Genomic DNA, 26,085 nt, shown 5'->3' on the forward strand with positions numbered 1-26,085 from the left:
ATTACTCTTTGATCTCATTGTTTGTCTTCATGGTCAGCCAGTTCATAAAAAGAAATGACATTTTGACCTGTGGCAAAAGTTTAATTTAGCTTCTGGATATAAAAGCAAACTTTTGGAAACTGTTCTCTATTAGGAAGGAACAAATTCCTTCCTAATCTGTCTTTCAACCTCCTTATCTTTTTTATCCATTTAGCCAATTTTTAAATCACTTCCCTTTCATGTACTTTTGGGAACCTCTTACTATCTGGATAATATCTGTACCTATGATTTAAGGAATCAAGTTCTTCAAGAAATTTTTCAGAATACTATACATTTGTTGTGCAGAATCCTTCACATTGCAAAATGTGCTGTTTCAGAGCTAGATCAATATATAGCTGATTTCAAAGGAGGAAGCTTCCCTCTCTCCATGGTTTCAAGTTACAACAATTGTATTAAGAAGAAGGGGGATAGCAACTCCTGGAGAAAGGTGAATACTAGTCCACGAAAGAAGTCTGGCTATTCCACATCACAAGCCTGGAGCAAACAAGAGATAAGTCCAGAAGGTAAGAAGCTTCCTTTGGAAGTGTGACTTGATGCGTGGCAAAGAACTTTTTTCTCTGAATAAAAACATTCCTTTATTACTATATATCTTATTATTACTATTACTATTATTATTATATAGTACTATATTACTATATATAAGTTGATATGTTATATATCAACTTAGACAACATTGTACAATTTCCCATCTTTTTTCTTTAATTTTCATCTTCTATGTAGAGCCTATATTATACAGAAATTTTTACATTTTTGTTCAATTTTTAATATGTTCTTCTTCCCCAATTACATGGAAAGTCAATTTTTAATGTTTGTTTTTAAAAAATGTCTCAATTTTTTGAGTTCCAATTTTTTCTTCTTTTCCTCACCATCCCTCTCTCTAAAGCAGTAAGCAATTTGATATAGATTATACATCATGTTCAGTCATGCAAAATATATTACCATATTAGTCATGTTGTGAAAGAAGATAAAGACCCAAAGATCCTTTTTAATAGTGTAAAGCTCTGTACATGAACATATATTCCTAGGGGAAAGTGGAAGCTTGACAAAAAAAAATGATAGCAATTAAACTGATTTCTTTTCATATTGAAATGATGATACATAGTCACATAGAAGAAGTCATTTTGTAATGCATTCAAAATAGCCAGTTTCAATCAATAACAAACAATAAAATGATCAATAAATATTTATTAAGTGCTTACTATGTGCAAGCATTATGCTGGGGTTACAGATAGAAGGAAAAAATAGGCTCTGCCTTTAAAGAACTTACAATAAGATATATTCATAAATTTTCATAAAAATCTATTTAAGTATCTATAATAGAGGAGAAATTTTTTATCCTTGCAGATATGCTATTGGCTAACTATTTTGAAATTTTAGAGGTTTTTCTTTACTAACTAGGGTAGGCAGCAGGGATTAAAAATGAAAATTTTTTTTTGTCTTTGAATCCTATTATTTGGATAATAACAGACTACCAGGTATAGTGTACAATTTTCACAATTTCTCAGTTCTCCTAGATGAGAAAGGGCACAAAAACTAATAATTTAAGCACATATTATGTACAAGAGATTGTTCTATCCAAAACACAATATAGGTAAATTCACTGTGAAGTTATCAAGGTTATATTTAGTCTATATCAGGCTTTATAGTAATAGCTATTTTTATTTACTATAACACATTGTTTTAAAGAAAAAAAAAGAAAAGCAAAAAAGGGACACAAGTTAATTAAATGGATATATAAATTGAGAAATTCAGAACAATACATTCTTGCCAAATAAAAAATAAAAAATCTAAAACATCCAATACAAATTCCAGATAATTATTTCATTTTAATAAACATATCAGTCATGCTAAAACAATTACAATAGTGGTGATGCTTTTAAAATGTTAAACTCCTCTAAGCATCATTAATTTAGCTATTTCTATTGATGAAACGTGGTTCTTACTAAATGCTCACACTGAAATTGATACATTGTGAAAAATTAATCATAAAACTTAAATATCAATTATATAATAGCTGACATATTATATATCGCATGTGGTTTTACATATGTGTATATATGCACAAACATGTATACATACATATTTACACATATGTGTATATATGTGTATATATACATGCGTGTGTGTGTGTGTGTGTGTGTGTGTGTGTGTGTGTGTGTGTGTGTGTGTGTGTGTGAGTTTAAGAACTCTTTACTAACAACTTTAGTAAGAGGGGGTAGACTATTAGATCTCAGAACCAAAATGACTTCTGTGGAATTTTTTGTCTTATAATATATTTGAAGATAAGCTTAGAGTCATAGAAGCTGAGAATGGTAGAACTGTAAAAGACCTCAGAAATATTTTAACATTTCTTCTTCTTATGACTTCACTCAGAACTTTGTTTCTTAACTCTAATAATCTTGACTTGTAATAACATTAATTATTAACTTTCTCCCATTAAAGCCTTTATCCCCTTCTGATGAGGATCCTTAAAGGAAAGGGATTATATCTTGATTTCAACTTTATATAGTGCTCAACACAGAGATGTTTAATGTTTGTTTGGTTGGGTTTTTTGCCTGCTCCATTTCTTCCATTTTATATACAAGAAGACTGAGGTCAAAGGAAGTGAAACAACTTATTTTTATCTATTATATCCCACGCACTGGTCTAGGTGTTGAGGACATAGAGATATTAAAAAAACAAACAAACAAATAAACAAACCAAAAAACTTGTTCCTGCTCTCAAGAAGCTTATATTCTATTGGGGGAAATCTCAAATGCACATAAAATATAAACAAATTACTTACAAATAGGATGTTTAACAGCCAAAAATATTAGGAAAGGCTCATGTGGCAGAGTTCAAATTCAAGGCCACATCTTCTTGTTCCAAATCCAGTGTCCCTTCTCATGCCCCTTTGTGATTATGTTCTAATGATACTATGTTCCCTGCTGACTTGGAAGGATAAGAGTTACATTCAGAATTCCAAAGTGTTTTCAGACAATATCAATATTTTCTTGATGTTCTCAGAATAGTGACCCAGGTATCCGTTTTTTTCTTTTATGTTTAATATTTTAATCATGTCAGTCAGTTATAGCTACCTTCATCTTTTACATCCTTAAACTCCATGACCAGACCAGCCTACTTTATGGCAGATACCATGCTAAGTTCTGAAAAGACCCAAAAAATCTTCAAAGAGCTTACATTCTGTCCAGAAAGAAAATATGTACATGTATAAGTACATGTATAAGGAAACATAAGAAAAAAATTAAGGAAAGGGCTAGGAAAAGCAATAGCAGCTTAGAAGATTAGAAAAGGCAATATGATGTGATTGAAATGAATCTTGGTGATCAACTTTTGGTCTGTCCTTTTTAGTCTAGGTTAGTACAGTATGCACAAAGAATCTGGGGGACTTTAAAAGCAAGAATTTTCTGCAACTTTATTCCTTCTGCCACTCATTCTTCATAATGCTGTCAATCTAATCTAATTCCCGAGCCAGACATAATGATGGACAAGTCACTTAAGTTCCTCATCTGTGAAATGAAGTTGTTGACCAATATGGCCCCAAAGTTCCTTCTACTACTAAATCTATGATGCTATGATTCTTTTTGTTTGTTTGCTTTTATTTCCCAGTTACATTTTTTTTTTTGGTTATATGTGTCCATTCTTTTTTTTTTGACATGTTTCCTTATGAAGCATGTTGGGAGAGAAAAATCAGAACAAAAGGGGAAAATCACAAAAGAAGAAAAAGGGGAGGAAACACTCTATAGTTTTCTCTCTGGATGCAAAGTTGTGCAAAACATTTCCATAAAAATCATATTGCAAAAGAAAACAGATTTCCTTCCCCCCCAAAAAAAATAATCTCAAGAAAAAAAAAGTAAAAGGAACCATGCTTCAGTCTATATTCAGACACGATTAGTTCTTTCTCTGAGTATGGATAGCATTTTTCATTTTAAGACCTTTAGAGTAAGAATTTTAATATCTTGGATCATCAGTAGCAAAGTTATTCATAGCTGATCATCCCACAACTTTACTATCACTATGTACACAGTACGTTTCACTTTACAAAGAATTTTCCAGAACTTTTTCTGATTGCATGCTGCTCATTGTTTCCTAAAGAACAATAATATTCCTTCTCTATGAGCTTTTCCTTAGCCACCAAGGTCACTATTATATATTTTTGGTGGTAAAGTAAAACTGAGATGCTGTGGAAGATTAGTAATTTTTTTTTTATTCACAGGTACAAAAATTAAGAACACATTGCAGCCAAATCGCAATCGAATTACTTCTCTAATGAAACAAAAGTAAGTACATTGTTAAATTGTAGACCTTTAGCAAAGATGAAAGATTAACCTGGTTTGTGATAGAGTTTGTTAGCAAGATAAAAAAAAAAGGACATGGCTGGATGGACTGTGTTCTTTCTTGTTATAATTCATTTTGTGATTTTATTTCATTGAACTAATAATTCTGCATTTGTACAAATGCAGTATGAAGCATTCAAAAATTTCTTAATAGTTAATATAATTGAATATTATTGCATTTAGTACATTTCAACCAGATCAGAAATGGCATTGGCCTTATTTTTTATTCCAAATTTGAAAAATAATCTTAATGCCTTTTTAAAGGATAATATAAAAATTGTGTTATCATTGCCTAAGAGTTAAAGTGGGTTTTGGACAATTGCTTTTCTTATTGCTAATTTCCTAGAGATATATTAACTAGCATTGACTTCATTTTTAATATTAAATTTGGGAAAGATTCTTAATATATTATGAAATGATGATATAAAATTGTATCATATTTGCTTAAGAGTTAAAGTCCTTTCAGCATAGGTGAGAGGGTTTCTTGATGTTATTTTCCTGAAGATATAAAGATGGATGGTTCTTAGGGTTTTCTCATGCTACACAGAAAGTTCAGAATTTAAGAATAGTGTCTTTTCTCCTCAAAAAGATGTTTTTTTCAGGACATTAGGGAATGTATATTTGTTTTTTGCAATCTAAATAAATGAACCTTTTACAAGCAAATTATTGTACCATCTTATTTCCTAATAGTGGTACTTTTGGTTTCATATCACATAGCAGATACAATTTGGAATTATGATCAACTTTATTTTTTTTCCAATTTTTTAAACATCTTTCTTTAAAGTTTTGAGTTCCAGATTCCATTTTTCTCTTCCTTCTCTCCTCCTTGAGATGTTAAGTAATCAGATATAGGTTATATATGTGCAAATATATAAAATATTTCCCTATTAGTCATTTTATAAAGAAGACACAATAAAAAAGGAAGAAAAGAAAGAAAGTAGAAAATAGCCTACTTTAGTTTGTATTCAATCAATATCAGTTCATTCTCTAAAAGTGGATAGTATGCATCATAATTAATTCTTTGGGATTGTCTTGGATCCTTTTATTGCTGAAAAGAGCTAAATCATTCACAGTTCTTCATCAAACAATATTACTGCTACTGTGAACAACATTGTCCTCATTCTGTTTGCTTCACTATGTATCAGTTCATGTAAATCTTTCCAGGTTTTTCTGAAATCAGCCTGCTTTGTCATTTCTTATAGCACAATAATATTACAATACATTCCAGTTCTTAGTTAACACAAAAGGAACTGCTGTAAAGATTTTTGTACATATAGGCTTTCCTCTCCCCTTTTTTAGATGTCTTTAAGATATATTGCTAGGGTATGCAGTTTTATAGCCCTTTGGACATAATTCCAAATTTTCTCCAAAATGATTTGATATACCAGTGATGCATTAGTGTCCTAGTTTTCCCATATCCTCTCCAACATCCAACATTTTCCTTTTTTTGGTGTGAATAACTTTAGAGAGCAGATATGTTTAATTTGTTTGTTTTATGGATACCACAAAGGGCAAATCAGAAGAGGAAAAAGTAGACATGTTGTAACAATGATGTCTATGGGGAGAAATTCTAGCTTGTCAGAGGAAAAAAATTTATTTGGAAATAATCATGAAAGGAAGAATCTCAATTATAGCGTCTGAATAGGAAATTGTCTGAAACAAAATCTCCTCTATATCTCCAAAAATTCAGGCCTTGCTTGAAAACTTATATTAAGGAGTGACCCACTAACTATAGTAGCCCATTCTAATTTTGGTCCAGTAGAGTTCCTTTTGATCAATCCTAAATCTTCTCTACAATTCAAACATAGTAGCATTAGTCTGCCATACTGGACCAAGTAGACTATGTCTAATTTCTCTTTCACCATTCTTCAAATATTTTAATGAAGATATAATATTCTTCCTTAAATTCTCAGTTGACATCCTAAATTCTCTTTAAAATTTTTACTATGCATGATCTTGGGGCTCTTCACCATCCTGATCACCTTCCTGTGGCTGTTCTTCAGCTTGTTGATATCATTATTTAAATGTGGCTTCCAGAACTGAACAAAATTCTCCAAATGTGGTCTGACCAGGGCAGAAAACAGAGTAATTATAGCCTCCCCTGTCCTAGATACTATGCTTCTTAATGGAGCTTAAGATTTATATTAAATTTTTTTGGATGACTTTGTAACAACTATAAATTCTCAAGAAAAATAAAGTGCCACATTATCTTTTTAGTTCTTGACTTTTATTGTATAACTTATTACCTATCCCTCATAGTTTTGTTTAATTTGAAAATTCAGTATGTGTGCTATTTTTGCCTTTATTCAAGCTATTGATAAAAAGATTAACACAAGACCAATAATAGATTCTTGATACATTCTATTAAAAAACTCCTATCATGTTGCCTTCAAACTGAATTGTGTCCAAACCAGTTTGAAATTCAGTTGATACTGCTACCAAGAATAAGTGATAGGGCTGTAGATCACCATCCTACTTGATTTTGTTCTAACTTTTTGCTGTATTTCTTTGGACAAGCCTAAAGGCTTAAGAATAGGTTGACAGGTAATAAATTTTTTAGATTATTGTAAATAATGTATTAAAGTTTTCCACCAAATACTAAAAAGTGGTACAGTTTTTCATAACATGTATTACATATCCAAACTAATTACTGATTTTATTTTGGTTTTGATTTAATTTCTAATAGGTCTGTAGAAAATGATCAGCCACAAGGAATGAATCTGGATCAGAGATTGTCTCTTGGCTCGGATGATGAGGTAGACCTTGTGAGAGAACTTCAAAGTATGTGTTCTAGCAAATCTGAATCTGATATCAGTAAGGTAAGTAGTGAATGGATCTGAATTACTAAGATTTCATGAAGCTAAAAGATTATGGAATCATGTGATATGACATTAGTCCTTTTCTTCTGGAACATCATTTTATAGGCAGACGAGCTATATTCCATTAATTATAACAGCTATAGTTTTGTGGGGATTTTGCTGTTTATTTTTTCCCTTTGTCTCTTTTATCTGTAAGATCTATTTGCTAAAGGGGATTGGCCTTTTTTTTTATCAGTGCATAAATTAGTTTCTGTCCTTTTTTTCTCTCATATTTTCTCCTCACATAAGTTCCATAATTAGAAATCCTTGATATCAATTAGTGATTCATTTAGGAGGCCATGACTCTTGAGAATCAAATGAGGATATGAAAGCAATGATTATTAATAACCAAGGTGGTGATTATTACAAAGAGATATCCCCCATTTTCTAAATTCTTCATTGCAAAATGTTCAATTTTCTTCAAAAGCATTACTGGTAATGCGATTGCATTGACTATATGATCTTGATCAGATTCCTCCCCAACCTTGCTAGTGTGGGGAAGCCCATAGTGTTCTACTCAAATTTGAGTAGAGACAGGTCCTTTTGTCTAAATAATCCAAGGCTGGGAATGGTCTGATATAGAAATATTTTCTCTGTCCAAGAGTGATATGACATCAATCTCTTTTGGAAATATATATAAAATGTGAGCCACCTTCATGATTGTCTTTGGTCTAAGAAAGAAGATCAAATGGCCATCCTTTTTTAAAAAAAATTTTTATGCATCCTTTTATTGACAACATGCTGGCCTTATTAATAAAAAATTAAATTACTCCAAAACTATGTCTCTAATCTTTTTAATCATCACAAAATTTGACATACAAAAATTATCATTTTTGATCCCGAAATCTTGAGAAAGTATGTAAGTACCACATTTGCCATTATTTCTAGAGCCTAAGATTTTCCATCTGCCAGACTATCAAAAAAAAAAAAAAGTCTTTAAGCCAGGGAGGAAATTGTAGGTAGGTAGATAAAACTGAGACTTTGCTAGGTTATACAAAAATAGCTACATCCTTTTATTAGATGCAATCTGTAATGCAAATTGGAGTTGGCCTTATTGGAAATGTGGGCTCTTTTTATTGTACAATCTACTGGATCAGTTCAATTACCCTTCTTTTAATTCTATTATTTTATACTGAGGCATGTACGCTATATGCTTCAACTGGCAGTATATTTTTTCCAGATTGCAGATTCCAGGGATGACTTGCGGATATTTGGCTGCTCACGAAATAATCCTGGATTTTCAGCAGTCATTACTAATCCAAGAATGCCAGTGTCACAAAAGGTAAGGAGCCCTTTGCCTCTACCACTTAATCACCTTGAGAATGATTTTAAAGGTTATCCTTAGCTTTGGATCACAATTTTGAAATGGATGACATATAGACATCTCAAACTCAACATGTCCAAATAAGAATTCATTATTTCCCCTCTAAATGTTCTTCCTATCTTTTCTATTAGTGCTGAAAGCATTATTATATTTCCAGTTTTGCATCTGTTTTCTAAACTTTATCCTTTTTATCTTTACATGTTTACCCATCCTATTCTTCTCATTCATACAGGCTCCCAGTAAGGCACCCAACATCTTGCTTGAGCTGTTTCAAAAGCTTCCTAATTGGTTTCTCCCCACTCAGTTGCAAAAGTGATTTTCTTAATGTACAAATATGACTGTCATCCCCCACCTCACCCACACATTCAGTAAACTTGAGTAGCTCCTTCTTATATCCAGCATTTCATGTAAAGTCTTCTGATATTTAAATTTGTTCACAATCTGGCCCATTTCTACCTTTCCAGTCTTTTTATCATTTATTCCCCAACACAAATTCCCTGAACCAGCCGTACCAGCCTCCTGAACCAGTCCTTACAGCCAATATTGCATCTAATGTCTTTGTTCCCAAATGTCTGCCTTGGCTGAAATTTTCTCCTTCCTCATCTCTGCCTCTTCATGTCCCTGGCTTCCTTCAAAACTCAGCTCAAGTCCTGTTTTCTAAATTATTTTTTTTCTCAGTACCCCCAACTACTCATGCCTTCACTTCTGAAATTACATAATTACATATCATTTACTTGAGAGATTTTACTAGTTATTTATTTTTATGTTATATTCTCTGTTAGAAAATGAGCTCGCTGAAGGCAGGACCTGTTTTTCCCTTACTTATATGTCTCCGTGACATATTCCAGTACCTGACAAATAGCATATAATCATGTATATTATTGGCTGACAAAAAAATATAAAATCTTTGGAAGCTTTAGGCAAGAAGTTGAAGCAATGCTACACCATAAAATGACCAACTTGTCAGGAAACATCATTGTATGGTGATAATTTTTGGATGATGATTTGAGTCATGGTTTACATAGGAAGCAGTTGCATATTTTATATATTTTCCTTTGACACAGCAATTAGAAGTGAAATGTGGAATAGTGCATAAAAATCTGGTGGCCTAGGAACCAGTTTTACCAACTGCCTTTTAAAGGTTTGCAAAAATACTTCATACACAAAATCTCATTTGATCCTCAAAAGAACACTTTGAGAGCTATTATTATCATTTACATGAGGAAATGGAGGCTGGGAGTCCCACAACTAGAAAAATATCTGTAGTAAGATTTAGAGTCAGTTTTTCTTATTTCTGAATCTAGCATTTTATTTCCATTTATACTGCCTACTATTGAGTAGGGAATAGAAAGGAGAATGATATGAAGAAGACTAATAATTTCAGTTTAATTTTCAAAAATGTTATATACCTAGAATTCCCAAAGATTTATTTTGTTAGGTACTAGAAATATAAAGACAAATATGGAAGAAGACTAGGGAAATTTTCAAAAGAAGAGATGGCTCTTGAAATAATATTCAAAGAAAGATAAGGTTTTGGAGGTAAAGGGTTGAGAAGGAAATGTGTGCCAGGCCTGGGGGGGGGGGGGCTGCTTAAGTGAATGTTTTGAAGCAGGATTATATATATATATATATATATATATATATATATATATATATATATATATGTGTGTGTGTGTGTGTGTGTGTGTGTGTATATATACATATGTATATATATATATATATATATATACACACACACACACGCATATATATATATATATAGTCACAAAGTAAACATATCAAAGGAATGAATTATTCATATTTCTAGAAAGGGGAAGAGTTCATTACTTAACTTGAGTTGTAAAAGGGAGAGAAGTAAGTAAAGCTTTGTTAAGTATGTACTTAGATATTAGGCATTGGATTAAGTACCTTACATATATCTCACAACAACCAGGGAAGGAAGATGGTGCTATTATTATTCCAATTTTATAGTTCATGAAACTGAGGTAAAACCAGGTTGGTTACTTGTCCAGGGTCACATACTTGTGTTTGAGACTAGATTCAAACCTTCAGATTTTCCTGATTACAGGCCCGAGGCAAACACAAATGTTTATGAGCAATAAAATTAGTTAAATAAATCAAAGTGAAAGGACATGCTTAGGAATGGACACCAGCTGTACTCAACTGAAAGGGAAAGGAATAACAAATTCTATCTCTCTTTTCTTTCTGACTACAACGTACTGTTTCTCTCTCTCCGATAATCTATCAAATTAATAATCCTTAATTTTTTTTAGATTTCAATATAACCATAGCTCCTATTTAATGATCAATTTTACAATTTTCACATTTGATAGCCACATAAACATAATATAACCTATCAAAAATGGATAGGAATCTTATGAAATTTACAGTCATTTCAAATTTTAACATACACACCAATTAAAATTATTTAAACAAAATCAATATTTTTCCATATGATATTCTAAGTAGATATTTCTGCAAATCAGTTCTTGTTGTCCCTTATATGCAAAATCACCTCTTCTCTACTTTCCTTTGTTTTCTTTTTCTTCAAAAAGATTCACAATATAGTTAACAGCTAAATAATTTCACAAAGCTTATACACATGTTCACAAGAGCTGACAAAATTTTAAAACATAAAAAAAAAAGAATAGTTCAGGTATGACTGGCCACATCAATCACAGATAGTATCTAAGGCTAAATTTGAACTTAGGTATTCCTGACTCCAGGTCCAATGCTCTATCCAGTCAATGATAGAGATCACTGAAGATAAAATAGTTAATTTTGACCATACAATATTAAAACATTTGAACACAAACAAAATAAATACAACTAAAATTAGGAGGGGAACAGTCAACTATGAAAAAGTCTTTGCAAGAAGATTTTTTTTCTCTTTTTTCCCCTCAATAGTATTTTACTTTTCCAAATACATGTAAAGATAGTTCTTCAACATTCATTTTTGTAAGATTTTTCTTCCTCCCTTCTTTACTTCCTTCTTCCTCAAGACAGCAAGCAATTTGAAATTGGTTAAACATATGCAATCCTTTTAAACATATTTCTATATTTGGCATGTCATACAAAAAAATCTAAACAAAAGGGAAAAACCATGAGAGAGAAAAAAAACAAAAGGTAAAAATACTATGCTTCAATTCAGTCTCTATAGTTCTCTCTCTGAACTTAGATGGCATTTTTCATTCCAAATCTATTTGTCCTGGATCATTGTGTTGCAGAGAAGAGCCAATCACAGTTGATTATCACATAATCTTGCTATTCTCTGGTTCTGATCACTTCACTCAGCATCATTTAATGTAAGCTTTTCCAGGCTTTTCTGAAATTAGCCTACTCAGCATTTCTTATAGAACAATAGCATTCCATTACATTCATACACCACAACTTACTCAACCATTCCCCAATTGATATCCATTAACAGCACTACTAGGCCTTAACCCTAGAGACATCAGAGGGAAAAAAGGACCCATATGTATAAACAATATTTATAACAGTTTACCTAGGAAGACTTGTATGAACTGATGATGCAAAGTGGTGAGAGTAGAACAAGGAGAACAATTTATCTTTCCTATAATCAAAGGAAGGCGAGAGAACTTTAGCTCTGGTTTATGTTTTTGTTTTGGATAATTGTTTCTGATGTTTTAGAGACATTTAATGGAGCTTTAAAAAGCAAATGGATTAAGTGATAGACTTCAGAGTGGGAAATATAGCTGTCATTATTATGTTCTCAGTTGCTCCTTTTTTGGAATGTAGTCTTCTTAAAATTATGTGAGGCTGGAGATAACAAAAAACTGTACTTAAGAGTGAGATCATTGTTTTTCTTTTACATTCATGAAATATATAATTTTAATTTCATTCTCATTTCTTGCCTTTTTTCCCGTCCTAATTTCTTATCTCATTTCTTTTGTCATTTTTGGTTTTCCCTCAAATTTTTCATTAATTCTGATCTTTGTTCTAATGTATTGGTAACCTGACTCTAAGTGGACAGTTAGTTGAAGAATGATTATCCCCATCAGTAATAAGCTGTTTCTTCTTTATTAAAATATATCAATTTCACATTTAGTTATTTGGTCTTTGGCACCGCCAATCTTTTCTGAATCTTTCCTAGATGTATTCATGATATACAAGGCTTCTGTGTACTCTACAAGCCTTCTTTATTAATTCTGAACCATATTTTCCAACACCATCCATCTACAATTTTACATTGAAATTACTAAATATAAAAGCATATATTAATGTGCATTAATAATGGAGGCTTGAATGAAAATCAGGCAAATTAAAGATTTAAGTAGAATTAATTTTTGATAGTTTCCATGACTGAAGTGTTGGGAAGCTTTTGGATTTACTTACTGAAAGTTAGATGTGATTTCTTATAGAAACAATTTATGAACATTATACAAAATTACTTGTGGGAGAAGAGCCTTAAGAATCACCCACTATATTTGGATTACACACTGGGTTTTGCTGGTTTCAGTTTACACCCTGTTCTAATTTTTTTTACATCCCCCTAGGTCACACAAAGAACAATATGAAGCAGTGTAATCAACCAGGATATGAAGTGGACATTGAGAGAAAAATCATTTATTAATGCTTATCTGTCCCCATAACATCACCATGACTCCAAAGTTTTCTCACTCCCTCATTAGTCTTATGTCCCAGTGGGATACAACTGAAATGATTTAAATGAGTTATTTTTAGTATCAGAGCATGAAGAAGGTTTTTTTTCTCTCTTTTAAATGTAGACTTTTTCTTTCTTTAAATGCTATTTGGTGATATTCCATAATGTTTTATCATATTTTGTGTTTTTATTTTTGTATGAGCAAAATTTTGACTAAGGGCATATTAAAAAATAAAGTGATTTAGGCAAGATGATTTCAGATGATATGAAAATTCTGGAGTCTCTAACCAGCATTTGGAATGGATTTAAAACCACAAGGTTTACAATGTGAAACTCCATCTAACAAGAGCTATTAACACTTGCTGTTTTTGTAGCATAGAAAAGCTATCCTGTATAAGATGTCAAGCTGAGGCAGTAGAAAGTAATCTAAATTCTAGTACTAATTGTTCTCTCAACTTGGTATGGGACCATAGGCAAGTTTTTTTGGTCCTTCTTTTTCTCACCTGGAAATCAAGGCAGTTAAGTTTGATGGTTTCTAAGATCTGTTTCACTTCCATTGTCTAGATAAGCAAACTGGTAGCTTAAGACAGCAGTATCTGAGGCCCTAGCTTTGAAAATTTAGATTAGCCTGAGACATCTCTTTGTAAACCCTTGATTTATGTGGGGGAGACACTTCAATGCCCCACCCACAATATTGATTGTGAAAGACTGGGTGACCTTGTTTGACAATCTAGTATTGATTCCTCGTGCTGTAAGTTCCTTTTGAGCTTTATCTTGGACTTGTTACAATAATATATTGTCTAAATAGAACATTATTGGAAGTGGGCTAAACTCATTGCATTTCAAGTCAGCTTACTTTGCCTTAAAAGGAAATTCATAATAATAACCTTTCACTTTACAACTTTCAGTTCTTCATTTTACCGACATAAGAGGGAAATTGAAAATGTAAACTGAGGCAATAATAAATGAATAAATGTCCATTGTATTCCTTTCTCTCTCCTCCAAAAAAGATTACAGCATGGGTTTTCCCCTGTGTCGTGATCCATACTATAGGAACTTATAATATCACCAACCAGCAGGTGGCAAAGTGACACTTTTGTCATCTTTTCTTGTGTGTAAGGGCAAAAGTTATTATACCTTTGCTTTTCTTTTTTTCAGAAAGTGGAGGTAACTATGACTAAACCAGCATCTTCTTGGTTGAATGCTTCCCCCCCCCCCTTTGTCCTTCTCCTTCAAATCAAAGACTTGATTTCATTGGAATTATATTATCTTCCTTTTTGTTCTTGACTAGAAAACAACTTTGGAAATACTATTAGATTTCACAGGGGAATTCACTTTCCTTATCTCCACCCCACAGCTAACCCTAGTTTTGTAGGGCAGAAAGAAAACTTAAAAATTCAAATCACAAGGTTTGAGCGGGGGGGAAGTTCTGTGAGAATCAAAGGTTGGATGATTGAACTAAAATGATATTCCACTTTGTGCTTCTATTTTCCATCTTGTAGGTCAGTTCATCAGTTTCCTCAGTTATTGTAACACTTTGCTCACATTTCTTTTCTCAACTTCATCTTTTATAAGATCAGCATCTTCTTTGATGCTCATTCCTGGCTTCATAATTCTTAAACCTCTTCAACTCCCCAATGACATCCATCTGTTCTTCATATTAGTCTTTCATAGATATAGCCATACCTGAGAATTTATCATTCAGAAATGTTTTGCATCCAAAATAATTAAATGAAATTACCCTTTAAACACATTTACACTATTCTACACTCTGTACTTTCTCTCTCTTTTCATAGAAACTTCAGTCCCTCCATCACTGTATTCTTTGCCAATCCTTTTCTGAATTTCTTTAACTCTATCTACTGTCTGTACACCATGGTCAGTATTTATAAAAATGTTCCTATGTTATCATACTTGAATCTCTTATACCTTGACCTGATATCCTTCCCATAGACTGGTTGGCTAGTTTACATCTCTAGACTTATCACACAATATTATTTGTCTTCACACGCTGTACTTCAAGCTAATCTGGCTTATTTGCTGTTTCTCCTACAAATAATTATATCTCCCATCTACATTTCTTAGCAAAAGCTGCTGCTGAAACTCACATCTGTTTATGATTTCATAAATATTGTGATCTTATACTTTTAAGAAGACTATTAGGAAGGGAGAAGGGTGGATTCAGCATTCTGGATGGAAAGCCCGCCTCAAAGTTAGGAAGCACTGGCTCTAAGTTGGGTAACTCATCTAAGTTGCCCTTGGAATATCCCTAAGCAACTGTCTTGGACTATTAAGTGACAGAGCAGAATATAAGCTCTTTGTTTTGCTTTTCTGTTTGTATTCCTAGTGCTTTATACAATGATCTTCCTATAGTAAACATATAAAATAAATGTTTTTTTCCTTTCATCATAAGGAGCTTCTTCATTTAAATTTTTCTCCACCAACAAAATCACAAGTTCTTTCCCCCCAAAAAATAGCAAAGGATGAAGGAAACAACAGGATTTAGAATTTAAAATTCAAGTTTATATCTTAATTCTACAGCATATCCATGTGACTAGTCACTAACTCTCTGTGCCTTAATTTCTTCCTCTGTAAAATGAAATAGTCTAGATCAGTGATATCAAATATAAACAGATAATTAAATAGAGCTACATACTGATAAATTAACCTGAATTGTATTGTTTTATATTTTTATTTTTGTTTAATATCTCAGTAACATTTTCATCTGGGTGCAGCTATACTTGGGAAACCTCTGATCTAGAAGGCCTCTAAGATTCCTCCTGGCTCTTAATCTATAATCTTATGATTTTATGGTTCTAGTAACATTTGAGTCTTAGGTTTAAATACTAATAGGAATTTTAAGAAACATTGTTATTTACTTCTCCAATTTCTGAATTGTCTAATGATACACCATTCCTGAAAGAATAATTTCGACTGTTTTTTACTTTTCAGTAATTAGTTCTCCTTACTGCATGGAGAGTACACTGGTCACATTCTGTATCTCACTGACCTAGGTCCAGTCTGTTCCCATTGTAATCAATCAGGAAGCATTTTCTGTCAAGTACAGAGTACTAAGACCACAATGAAAATAAAATGGACCCTGCCTTCAAGGAATCTATTTCTCTTGGGAGAAACAACATGTATACATTTAAATGTATATAAAATATATAGAGTGAATGTAAGGTAATTTTTGTAAGGCATGGAAAAATAGAAGCTGGAAGATCCAGAAAGATTTCATCTGACCTGAGCCTTGAGTAACAATGAAACAAAGGATTCTACAAAATGGAAGTGAAAGGAAAGTGTGTTTCAGGCAGAGGGGGTGACAGTCTTTTACCCACCACTTATCTTCGGGATGCTATGAATATGAATCAGGACTATAACACAGATGCTAGTCTTTAAACTAGTTATTTAACCAAAAAGGGTGTTGGGTACATTGTATCCATGAAATATACAAAACCTTTTAAGTGGATGCTTTTGAGGATTTGTTGGAGAACATGGACACAAATTACCCAGGATGGGAAAGCATGGATGTGTTATGGAAACATGTCTCAGAAGAGGGAATACCTACATTGAAAAGATCATAAATCTGTTGAAGAAGGAGATTTTTGTATGTTTTCTTTGATATAAACAATTTCTGCCTGATGAGCAATATGTACAGAACGCTTTGTTTTCCTTTCTTTGACACGTTTCCTCATCATCACACATACCAATTCCCATTTACACATAATGGCAAGATTTTTTTTTAATCTAAGACTCATCATCCTTCCTCCCTGTTGTTCTCAATGATGAATATCCTTCTCAATCTGTCATTTTGTAGCCCATGATATTTTCAAAGGTTTTTATGATCATTTTTATTTGCTACTTTCCCCAGTAGAATTGCAAGTTGGGGTGATGCTGATAAGTCCAATAGGCTAGTTACATTTTTAAAAGCTGTAATTTCATATGGGAATTCAAGCATGGAGGGAATTTAACTGTTCTCAGTTTCTGTACCATCTGTTTTTCAATAATGCCTTAGCAGATGGGTCATTCCCTTCACTTTAACTCAATTATTCACCATGACCAGATAATCACAAGACACATAATAAATACCTCCTTTCATATATTCACTACTGTGTCTCCCTAATGTCTGCATGCAAACTAAGACTCTATAACAAATCAATTCCCTTTTTTCATGCAGCTAGCTTAATTTTCTACAGATATTTGAAAAATATTAAAAAGGACCCACAAGTCATGTTTTGTGTTGTTCAGTGGGTTGGAGTGTGGAATAAAGTAATGAATATCATCCTTTAAAGAAAAATGCTTTGGGACAGTTACATGGTACAGTACATAGAGTACTGGCCCTGGAGTCAGGAGGAACCAAGTTCAAATTTGTTCTCAGACACTTAACCGCAATTGCCTGAAAAAAAAGTTTCAATGAAATGCATATTTAGCATTTTATATTACATAGTTCTTGCCTCAATGTTTATGAGTAACTTTCTTATGAACACATAAATTAAATAGCCAGTGCTTCAACACTTCATTTTCCGTATTGTTCCATCCTCGTTATCAGTTTTCATCTGTAGTTACAGTATAAATCAGAAGACATCCCAGCCACACCCTAGCAGACTTTGTTCTAAGTTAGCAGAAGTATGTTGAAGCAGTGTTTGCAGTTTAACAACTTGGGCCAATACTGCTGCTGCTACCTACTACTAATATGCCATCAGGCAAACAATTTTATCTTTTGGGCCTTAGTTTCTTTATCTCTAAAATGAGAGGGTGATTTACATCTTGTAGATGCAAATCTATGATTTTATTTTCATATGAACATAAAAACCTGGGGTATAACTTTTCCTCCTAATTGATAGATTAAGCCATATTTTGTTTTGTTTTACTCACAAAGGTTCTTGTACTTTTTGTCTTAGGCACTCTGTATAAAACTATATTACTGTCAATTCCCAAATTCAGAAAAGGTAAAAAATTGTGAGAAAAATTAAAAATTAAAAAAATATATAAATTACTCTCCCAGTAGATAACCCATTTATGATTCTTGTTGATTTGCAAGTGCTCTCCAGTGATACAAAAAGAATGCATCCTCCTTGAATCCTATCTATATTCTTGAAAAAGTTCATCAATAGCAATCATGCTGGAAGTACTCCTGTCAAAATCTTGCAGGTGCTCATGGAGCACTCTAGTTGTATATTTTGTCATATGTTGTTCTCGTCTTGTGACCAAGCTATCTTGTCTTCCCGCCATACCATTGTATGGTGATATATTTTGCTCCTGTTCTTCTAAGGAGCTACATGTCATTTGTGTATTGCAACTCATAATGAGTCCCTCTGTATGTGTGTATTTTTCTTTAGCTCTTCAACAAAGATAATACTATAGCTTTGCCATGTTTTTCTGCTATGTAAGATAAGATGTTAGGGTATAAAAATAAAATTTTACTTTGATGAAAAACTTGATGTTAATAAAAACTATGGGACTTATTAAAACAATCTAGCCCATTTATTCATCTTATTCAAGTCTGGGCCCATCTCCTTCCTCATTAATATTATCTCTCCATATATTTGGATGGACTCTGGAGAATGGCCTTCTAAATACATGTTGAAATTGGGGCAATAGATATCCTTCATCAATTTGGCCTTTCTTTTTAGGATGGAGATGTTGAATTCCTTAGAATAATTATATATTTCTTCCAAATGCTCTGCAATGTCTTGAGGCTTGATATAACTTACAGAATGCCAGTTACAAGGAGAAGCATCTAGAAGATCTCACATAAAGTATTCCTCTTTGACTTAGAATCTATGCTAGATTTCCTCCATCACACTGACATATGTCTTTGTTTGGAATCAGAGGATTATTGAACAGGATAATTTCTAGTGTTATATCTTCCAAGAAATTCTGAATTAACCCCCAACCAAAAATTAAACTTGAAATACAAAAATTAAAAGGAGAAATCAATAATATTGAAAGTAAAAAAACTATTGAATTAATAAATAAAACCAAGAGTTGGTTTTATGAAAAAGCCAATAAAATAGATAAACCTTTGGTAAATTTGATCAAAAAAAAGAAAGAGGAAAATCAAATTGATAGTCTTACAAATGAAAAGGGGGATCTTTCCACCAATGAAGAGGAAATTAGAGAAATAATAAGGAGTTACTTTGCCCAACTTTATGCCAATAAATTTGATAACTTAAGTGAAATGGATGACTTCCTCCAAAAATATAGGCTCCCTAGATTAACAGAGGAGGAGATAAATTGCTTAAATAGTCCCATTTCAGAAAAAGAAATAGAACAAGCTATTAATCAACTCCCCAGGAAAAAATCCCCAGGGCCAGATGGATTCACATGTGAATTCTACCAAACATTTAAAGAACAATTAGCCCCAATGTTATATAAATTATTTGAAAAAATAGGGGATGAAGGAGTCCTACCAAACTCCTTTTATGACACAGACATGGTACTGATACCTAAACCAGGTAGATCGAAAACTGAGAAAGAAAATTATAGACCAATCTCCTTAATGAATATTGATGCTAAAATCTTAAATAAGATATTAGCAAAAAGACTTCAGAAAATCATCTCCAGGATAATACACTATGATCAAGTAGGATTTATTCCAGGAATGCAGGGCTGGTTCAATATTAGGAAAACTATTAATATAATTGACCATATTAATAATCAAATTAATAAGAACCATATGATCATCTCAATAGATGCAGAAAAAGCATTTGACAAAATCCAACATCCATTCCTACTAAAAACTCTTGAGAGTATAGGAATAAATGGACTATTCCTTAGAATAATCAGGAGCATATATTTAAGACCTTCAGTAAGCATAATATGCAATAGAAATAAACTGCAACCTTTCCCAGTAAGATCAGGAGTGAAACAAGGTTGCCCACTATCACCATTACTATTCAATATAGTACTAGAAACGCTAGCCTCGGCAATAAGAACCGAGAAAGAGATTCAAGGAATTAGAGTAGGAAATGAGGAAATCAAACTATCACTTTTTGCAGATGACATGATGGTATACTTAGAGAACCCCAAAGAAATTCTGAATTAGTGTGGAAATGCCTTGCTATGAAAGGTGTAAGATGGTATTTTGTTCTACCAAATCAAGGTGGAGTTTTTTGGTTTGTTTTTTGTTTTGCAATCAAAAGATTTTCTATTCTCTACTTTTTTCTAGTGATAAAGACATAGTCCATTGTTGATTATTATTTGCAAGTCCTTATTTGTTCCCTAACACCTTCAATGAAGTTGCTCTTAATGTATATATATATATATATAATTGTCAAAGATTTTGAACAGTTTGGAAAAAAGTATATAGGTTGGTAGTTATTGGTGTCCTCTAGGTCACTTTTTCCCTTAATGAGATCCAAGCCTTTTTATATGCCTTTTATATCTTCTTCTTCAGATACTTTTTATATCCATAAACTCCCTCACAAGTGTATCAACTTAAACATAGTTATCCATATAACAAAACAATTTTGAATTATTTTTAAAAGTTACTAAAAATCAAAAATTAGATATGAATAATAGAAATTACAACAGTAATGCTAAAAATTTCATCCAGAAGTTAAACTAATGTAAATTAATTGTCAAAACAAGGTCATCAAAAAAGCCTAGATAGTCCAACAAAAAGAAATGATTGTCAAAAGCAATACTACAAAAGGGTGTAATTTATCTTTAATCTTATAAAAAGATGATGAATGATTGGTAGTGCTGAATCAAAGCAGACAGAAGCAGTGGAGGGTAAAATGAATTTAAAGAAAGCTTGGCAATATAATCAGCTAAACAAATTATTTCCAACAGAATTAAGAAGGGAAATAGAAGTTACTTATAAAAATCATTTTAACAAATTTTCTTTGTGAACAGGGGTGTGACCACTTACATTCTAATATCACAGTCTCATGAATAACTAAAGGCTATTGAAAGTATTTAAAAAAAAAAGAAGGGAAAAACATAAAATGGACCACATGTGTTATAACTATAATCAGTAAGTCCTAGAATTCACCGACTTTCTTAGCATATATATCTCTATTTTGTCCATAAAGATATATGAGTTTTTGTCAAATTCTTTGCTGAAATCTAGGTATGTCTAACGATGGAAAGGGGCCTCAAAGGTCATATAATCCAATATCTTAGTTATGCAAATGAGAGAATTGAAACCCAGAAAGGTTATAACTTGTGTAATGTCATAAAGATCATGAGAATCAAACCCAGTTCTCCTGGGTTCTAAAAAAACATTGTTTATTTGGTTTCCCTATTATAATAAGCCACATAAAAATACTATCTCAGAATTTAAATGTCTAGGGATATGTCTGAGAAGATGAGATATATTTCTCTACTGTACTCTTGTTTTGTTTCCCCTACCAACTGCTAATGATTAACAAACTAATTCTAGTGAATGATCTTATCTTTTATAATAGGCGAGTTAGTTCAAAGGTATAGAAACCTACTTTTAATACTTAGAGGCACAATATTCTCTACATTACCTTAGCCTCTGAGAGAGTGAGGACAGAGTACTGACAACATTTGGGGCTTGCTATACTAGAATTGGCCTTTAGCACCTATAGGGACCCTCTGGAACAATTTTCCACATAGGCAAATGCTGACTGGAAATAAAAATTAACCCTTAATGATTGATATTACCTTGGAGGAATGTTTTGCTCTAGGATCCACTAGAACAAATAGCCATTTTTTTCCACTTTGTTTTAGGCTATAAATATACAGCTGGCTCTGTTGTTGTTGTTTTTCCCAGTGTGCATTGTTCACAATTCTTTTGGAAATGTTTTTTGCATACTTTTTCATTTACTGTTTCATTTAATGTTTATGTATTACTGTTTGCTGCATTACTGAATGCTATTTAGGTGGTGCAAGAGATAGAGTGGCAGGCCTGGAGTCATGAAAACAAGTTTAAATCTGGGCTCAAGACACTAGCTGTCTGACCCTGGTCAAGTCATATAACTCTATTTGCTTCAGTTTCCTCATCTGCAGAATGATCTGGAAATGGCAAACAACTCTAGTATCTTTGTCAAGAAAACTCCAAATTGGTATGAATAATTGGACAAAATGAAAAGTTTAAGACATCCCATTGCTCAAATGCTGGTACAGCCACCCCAGACTGTTCTGTGGACCTTCTTCCTCTGCCAACCAAGTGTATCATTAGATCCTTCTATCACCCCACTTTCTTGTGTTTACCTTAAAGCTTTTTTTTCAAGGAATATTTCATCCTCTCTGATAAAGTGGTGACGTCCCCCTTAACCTTCTACTTTCTCTTTTATGACATTGTATGTGCATAGCAGTTACTGGACAATAACTGAAAGGCAAACATGCCAATCATATAAACATACCCCTTTCTTTAGACTCTAGCTTTCTAAAGGCCATCAATTTTTTCTGCTTCTTTTCTGTATTCCACAATACCCTACCTAACATTCCTTGATGTATATTCCTTCAATATTGGCTATCCCTTTAAGTTTTTTCCCTTAAATTTCACTGGACCTTGCCCCTACATCTAAGACTATAGGTAAATCATTTTGCCTTCTTTGCTCTTAGTTTTCTTAACTATAAAACATGGGGGAAAGTGCAGGGAAAGTAGGGTGGTACTAGACTATTTAAAATGTTTTTATAACTCTAAATTCTTTGATCGTGTATACTGTCTTCTTCCTTTAAACTCACAGTTACTAAAGACTGGAAACTTTGTCTTTCATGAGTAATCTTTGGATTCCTCTATTCTCAGTGATCTTGGTGTGCATGGAACCTATTTCATTATGCATGAAAAATCTGTCTTGCATATAAGACACAGGAACTGACTCAAATTCAGTAGTTTTTAAAAATTTTTATATAGACCTTGTTGACAGTCCCACAAAGTCTGAAGACTCCTTTTTAGAATAATGTTTGTGAATAAAATAAATACATAGATTACAACAATGATCAATTTCATTGAAATGGTTATTGAAATATTTATAAAAATAGGTACATAGTCCCCAGACTAAGAAACTTTGTTCTAGGTAAAGGGAGAGTGTGTATTTGTGTCTATAGCTAAATTACTTAACTATTAGAAGCTAAAAATCATTTTGGGTTTTTTTAAGTAAAGAGTAGAATTCCTTCAATGGGAAATTCCTTTACCTTAAAACAATTCACCCAGAATATGTTCAGTTCTGCTGGAGTGACTCCAAGCATTCACAGAAAGATAGACTTTACCATAACATAGATATTTAATAAGAGAAACCCTGCACTCATCTTTCCAGATCATTAAGATGCCAACTCATAAGTTTTAGAGCTAGAAGTCCTTAAAGATCAAGTGTCAAAGACTCATTTGAGGGATGAGAAAACTAAGTCCCAAAAATGTTGAATAAATGTGCTCAAATCATAAAGGCAAAAGCAAAAAAGATAGAGTGAAAATTTTGGATAAATCTTTGAACTCTTCTTTGATATCTCAACTACTGATTGTGAAATCAGTAATCTTGAGCTTTATTTGGGCAAAGGAATTCAATGTCATATTCATTCCTAGTTTATTTTAAGTACTTAATATATTAAAGAAGTATATCAAGGATATTACTCATAGTTTTAAAATATTTTCTCCAGTGACACAGATCACACACCTCCTCTATAACTTAATTTGCTATAACATGTCTGCTTTACAAATGAGAAAAACCAGAGCAAGCTAAAGAAACCAAGAGTGGAAAATAAATTCTCCTGCATCTTCACTATAAATCCTAGAGTTACCCTTGGGCTAGGTATTGTGACATGGCTAGGGTGGAAATGAAAAAGCTCTTTCTATTCCTTGAAATTGACATACAAAAAAGGACTAGCCACCAAATTTCCTTAGCCGACTGATTTTTATTCTTTCAAAGTTTTTTGATTGTACCGTTCTCATAGTACCGGAGAACAATTTCCTCGTTTTTGCTATTAGGCAAAGACATCTTGGGTTTTGCAGGATACCTTTTGATTTGTGTGTCTTTAGGATTTTTTTATATCCCCAACCTATTTTCAAAGTGCCAGAGAAGTTTCTCCTCAACTCACAGTTGTATTTCTGCAGGGGGTTCTCATTTCCTTCATGGCTCTCCTTATACTTTGGGCATCCAAAACCAAGTTTTAGCCCCTCAGGAGGACTTTGACCTCTGTGGGCAACTGTGCCTCTCTCCTGTGCGGTACCATCCAGTCTAGTGTTTCATGGCTCTCAAATAATTGTTTTATATTAATTTGGTCTCTCTATCTGGATTATAAACTTCTTGGGGGAAAGTATTAGTTTCATTCTTGATTTAGAAGCAAACTTTACAATACCTAGGGCCATGCCAGACATCCTGTATTTTGGTTGACATAACTGCCATATTTTGTTTTGCTTTTTATTCACTATTAGAGATATAGGACAGGTAAATATCCTAGTGTCCATCTTTAGCTCCCTTCTGGATCTGCCATATATCCTGTTGACTGATCTATCCATCTCAGATGTCTATAAGACAGCTTAGCCTTCAGGAGCTTTCCGGTTAAATGTTCACGCCAGCTCACATTTCCGATAGTGTGAGTTTAGGTAAGGTCAGAGTCCAACTTTTTCCAAGTTTGATGCAATATGGTTATTTTCCTTGGCTGGTCTCATAATTGAAGGAAGAGCTGGGATGATTTGTTTAAATGACTTTCTCTGTGGTGGAGGATATAAACTTGAGGATATAACTGCTTTCCCCCTAAGTTTGGAATCTGTTGAACCTAGCTTTTACTGTTTAAAGGAAATAAAACATTTCTTAGAAATAATAATAGCCATCATTTACATAGCATTTTAAGATTTATAAAATATTCTACATGTTATCATTTGATCCTCATAAAACCTCTATTTTAAAAACTCTATTTTATCTCTATTTTAAAACTTAAATGACTGTTCATGTTTACATAGCTAGTAATTGTCTAAGGCAGGGAAAGTCATAAGAAGTACTTAATCTTCATTTAATTGGAAAATTATAAAAACCATACATGAAGCTAGAGAGAAAGGAAAAAAAAACATGTATTTATAAATTATTTTAAAATTCATCTTATTACAACTTCCTTCCTTCCTATGAAAAGGCCTTCCAAATATCCCTAACCGATTATCATTGTGGAATTTCTAGAATATTTCTAATGATGTGGTACTTACTCTGATTTATAATCAGTTCTAATGGTTAGAAATTCATTCAGTAAATCTTTTTTAACCATCTATTATGGGCACCATGTTAGGCTCTGAGTCTAAAAAGAAAAAAAAATTAAATAGAACACATTTTGAGAGCAAAGACTATGTTCTATTAAGAGGTAACAGATGCAAATAAGTAAATTTAAATATATGCCATTAAATATAAACGAAAGTATGTGCAGAGGTACTAGTGAAAAGTCCAGAAAGCCTTTCATATAGGAAATGACAACCAAGCAAAGCCTTGAAAGCTGCTAGGATTGATTTCTACCAAATAGTGGAATTAAAAAAAAAAAAAACACACACACACACACCACCATCACAACACAACAACAACAAAAAGCCAGTGTGTTCATGCTCTGGAACAACATCTTGTAATAGTCTTAGAGAAAGGTATAGCAATTTGGCCAGGTTAGCTAGAAAGTAGATTGTAAAGGGGATTAAGGAGCAATAAGTATGAAAAGGGAAGCTGGAGCCAGTTTTGAAGGGCTTTCAATGTCAAACACAGGATTGTTTTCTACTAGAGGCAATTGGGAGCTTCCAGAGTCTTATAGTTTAAGAATATTAAGAATATTCATTTGCCAGCTACATAGGGGTTGGAGGAGAAACTTGAACTAGAGACAAGACATTGATGAGGAGCTCAACTAGAAAATTACAGGAACTAAGGAGACAGATTCAAGCAATGTTATGGAGCTGGGTAGAGGTATACATTGAATGTGGAGCAAGTCCATGCTCTATGCATACATCTGGCAGATCCAAGG

The 26,085-nt window shown here is 32.7% G+C and overlaps 1 protein-coding gene across 5 annotated transcripts in view; it reads left to right on the top strand.

The window, feature by feature from the left end:
- The window catches only part of CTTNBP2 (cortactin binding protein 2), a 176,604-nt gene that overhangs the window by 144,252 nt on the left and 6,267 nt on the right, over positions 1–26,085 (top strand). For all 5 annotated transcript variants that reach the window (XM_074268203.1, XM_074268206.1, XM_074268204.1 and 2 more), the window contains 4 exons: positions 357–542; positions 4,256–4,319; positions 7,063–7,195; positions 8,415–8,516. In XM_074268203.1, the coding sequence (XP_074124304.1) occupies positions 357–542; positions 4,256–4,319; positions 7,063–7,195; positions 8,415–8,516 (485 nt within the window). The remainder of the gene's footprint in view (positions 1–356; positions 543–4,255; positions 4,320–7,062; positions 7,196–8,414; positions 8,517–26,085) is intronic.

The sequence above is a fragment of the Sminthopsis crassicaudata genome, chromosome 5, assembly GCF_048593235.1.
Source record: "Sminthopsis crassicaudata isolate SCR6 chromosome 5, ASM4859323v1, whole genome shotgun sequence".
NCBI classification, from domain to species: Eukaryota; Metazoa; Chordata; class Mammalia; order Dasyuromorphia; family Dasyuridae; genus Sminthopsis; species Sminthopsis crassicaudata.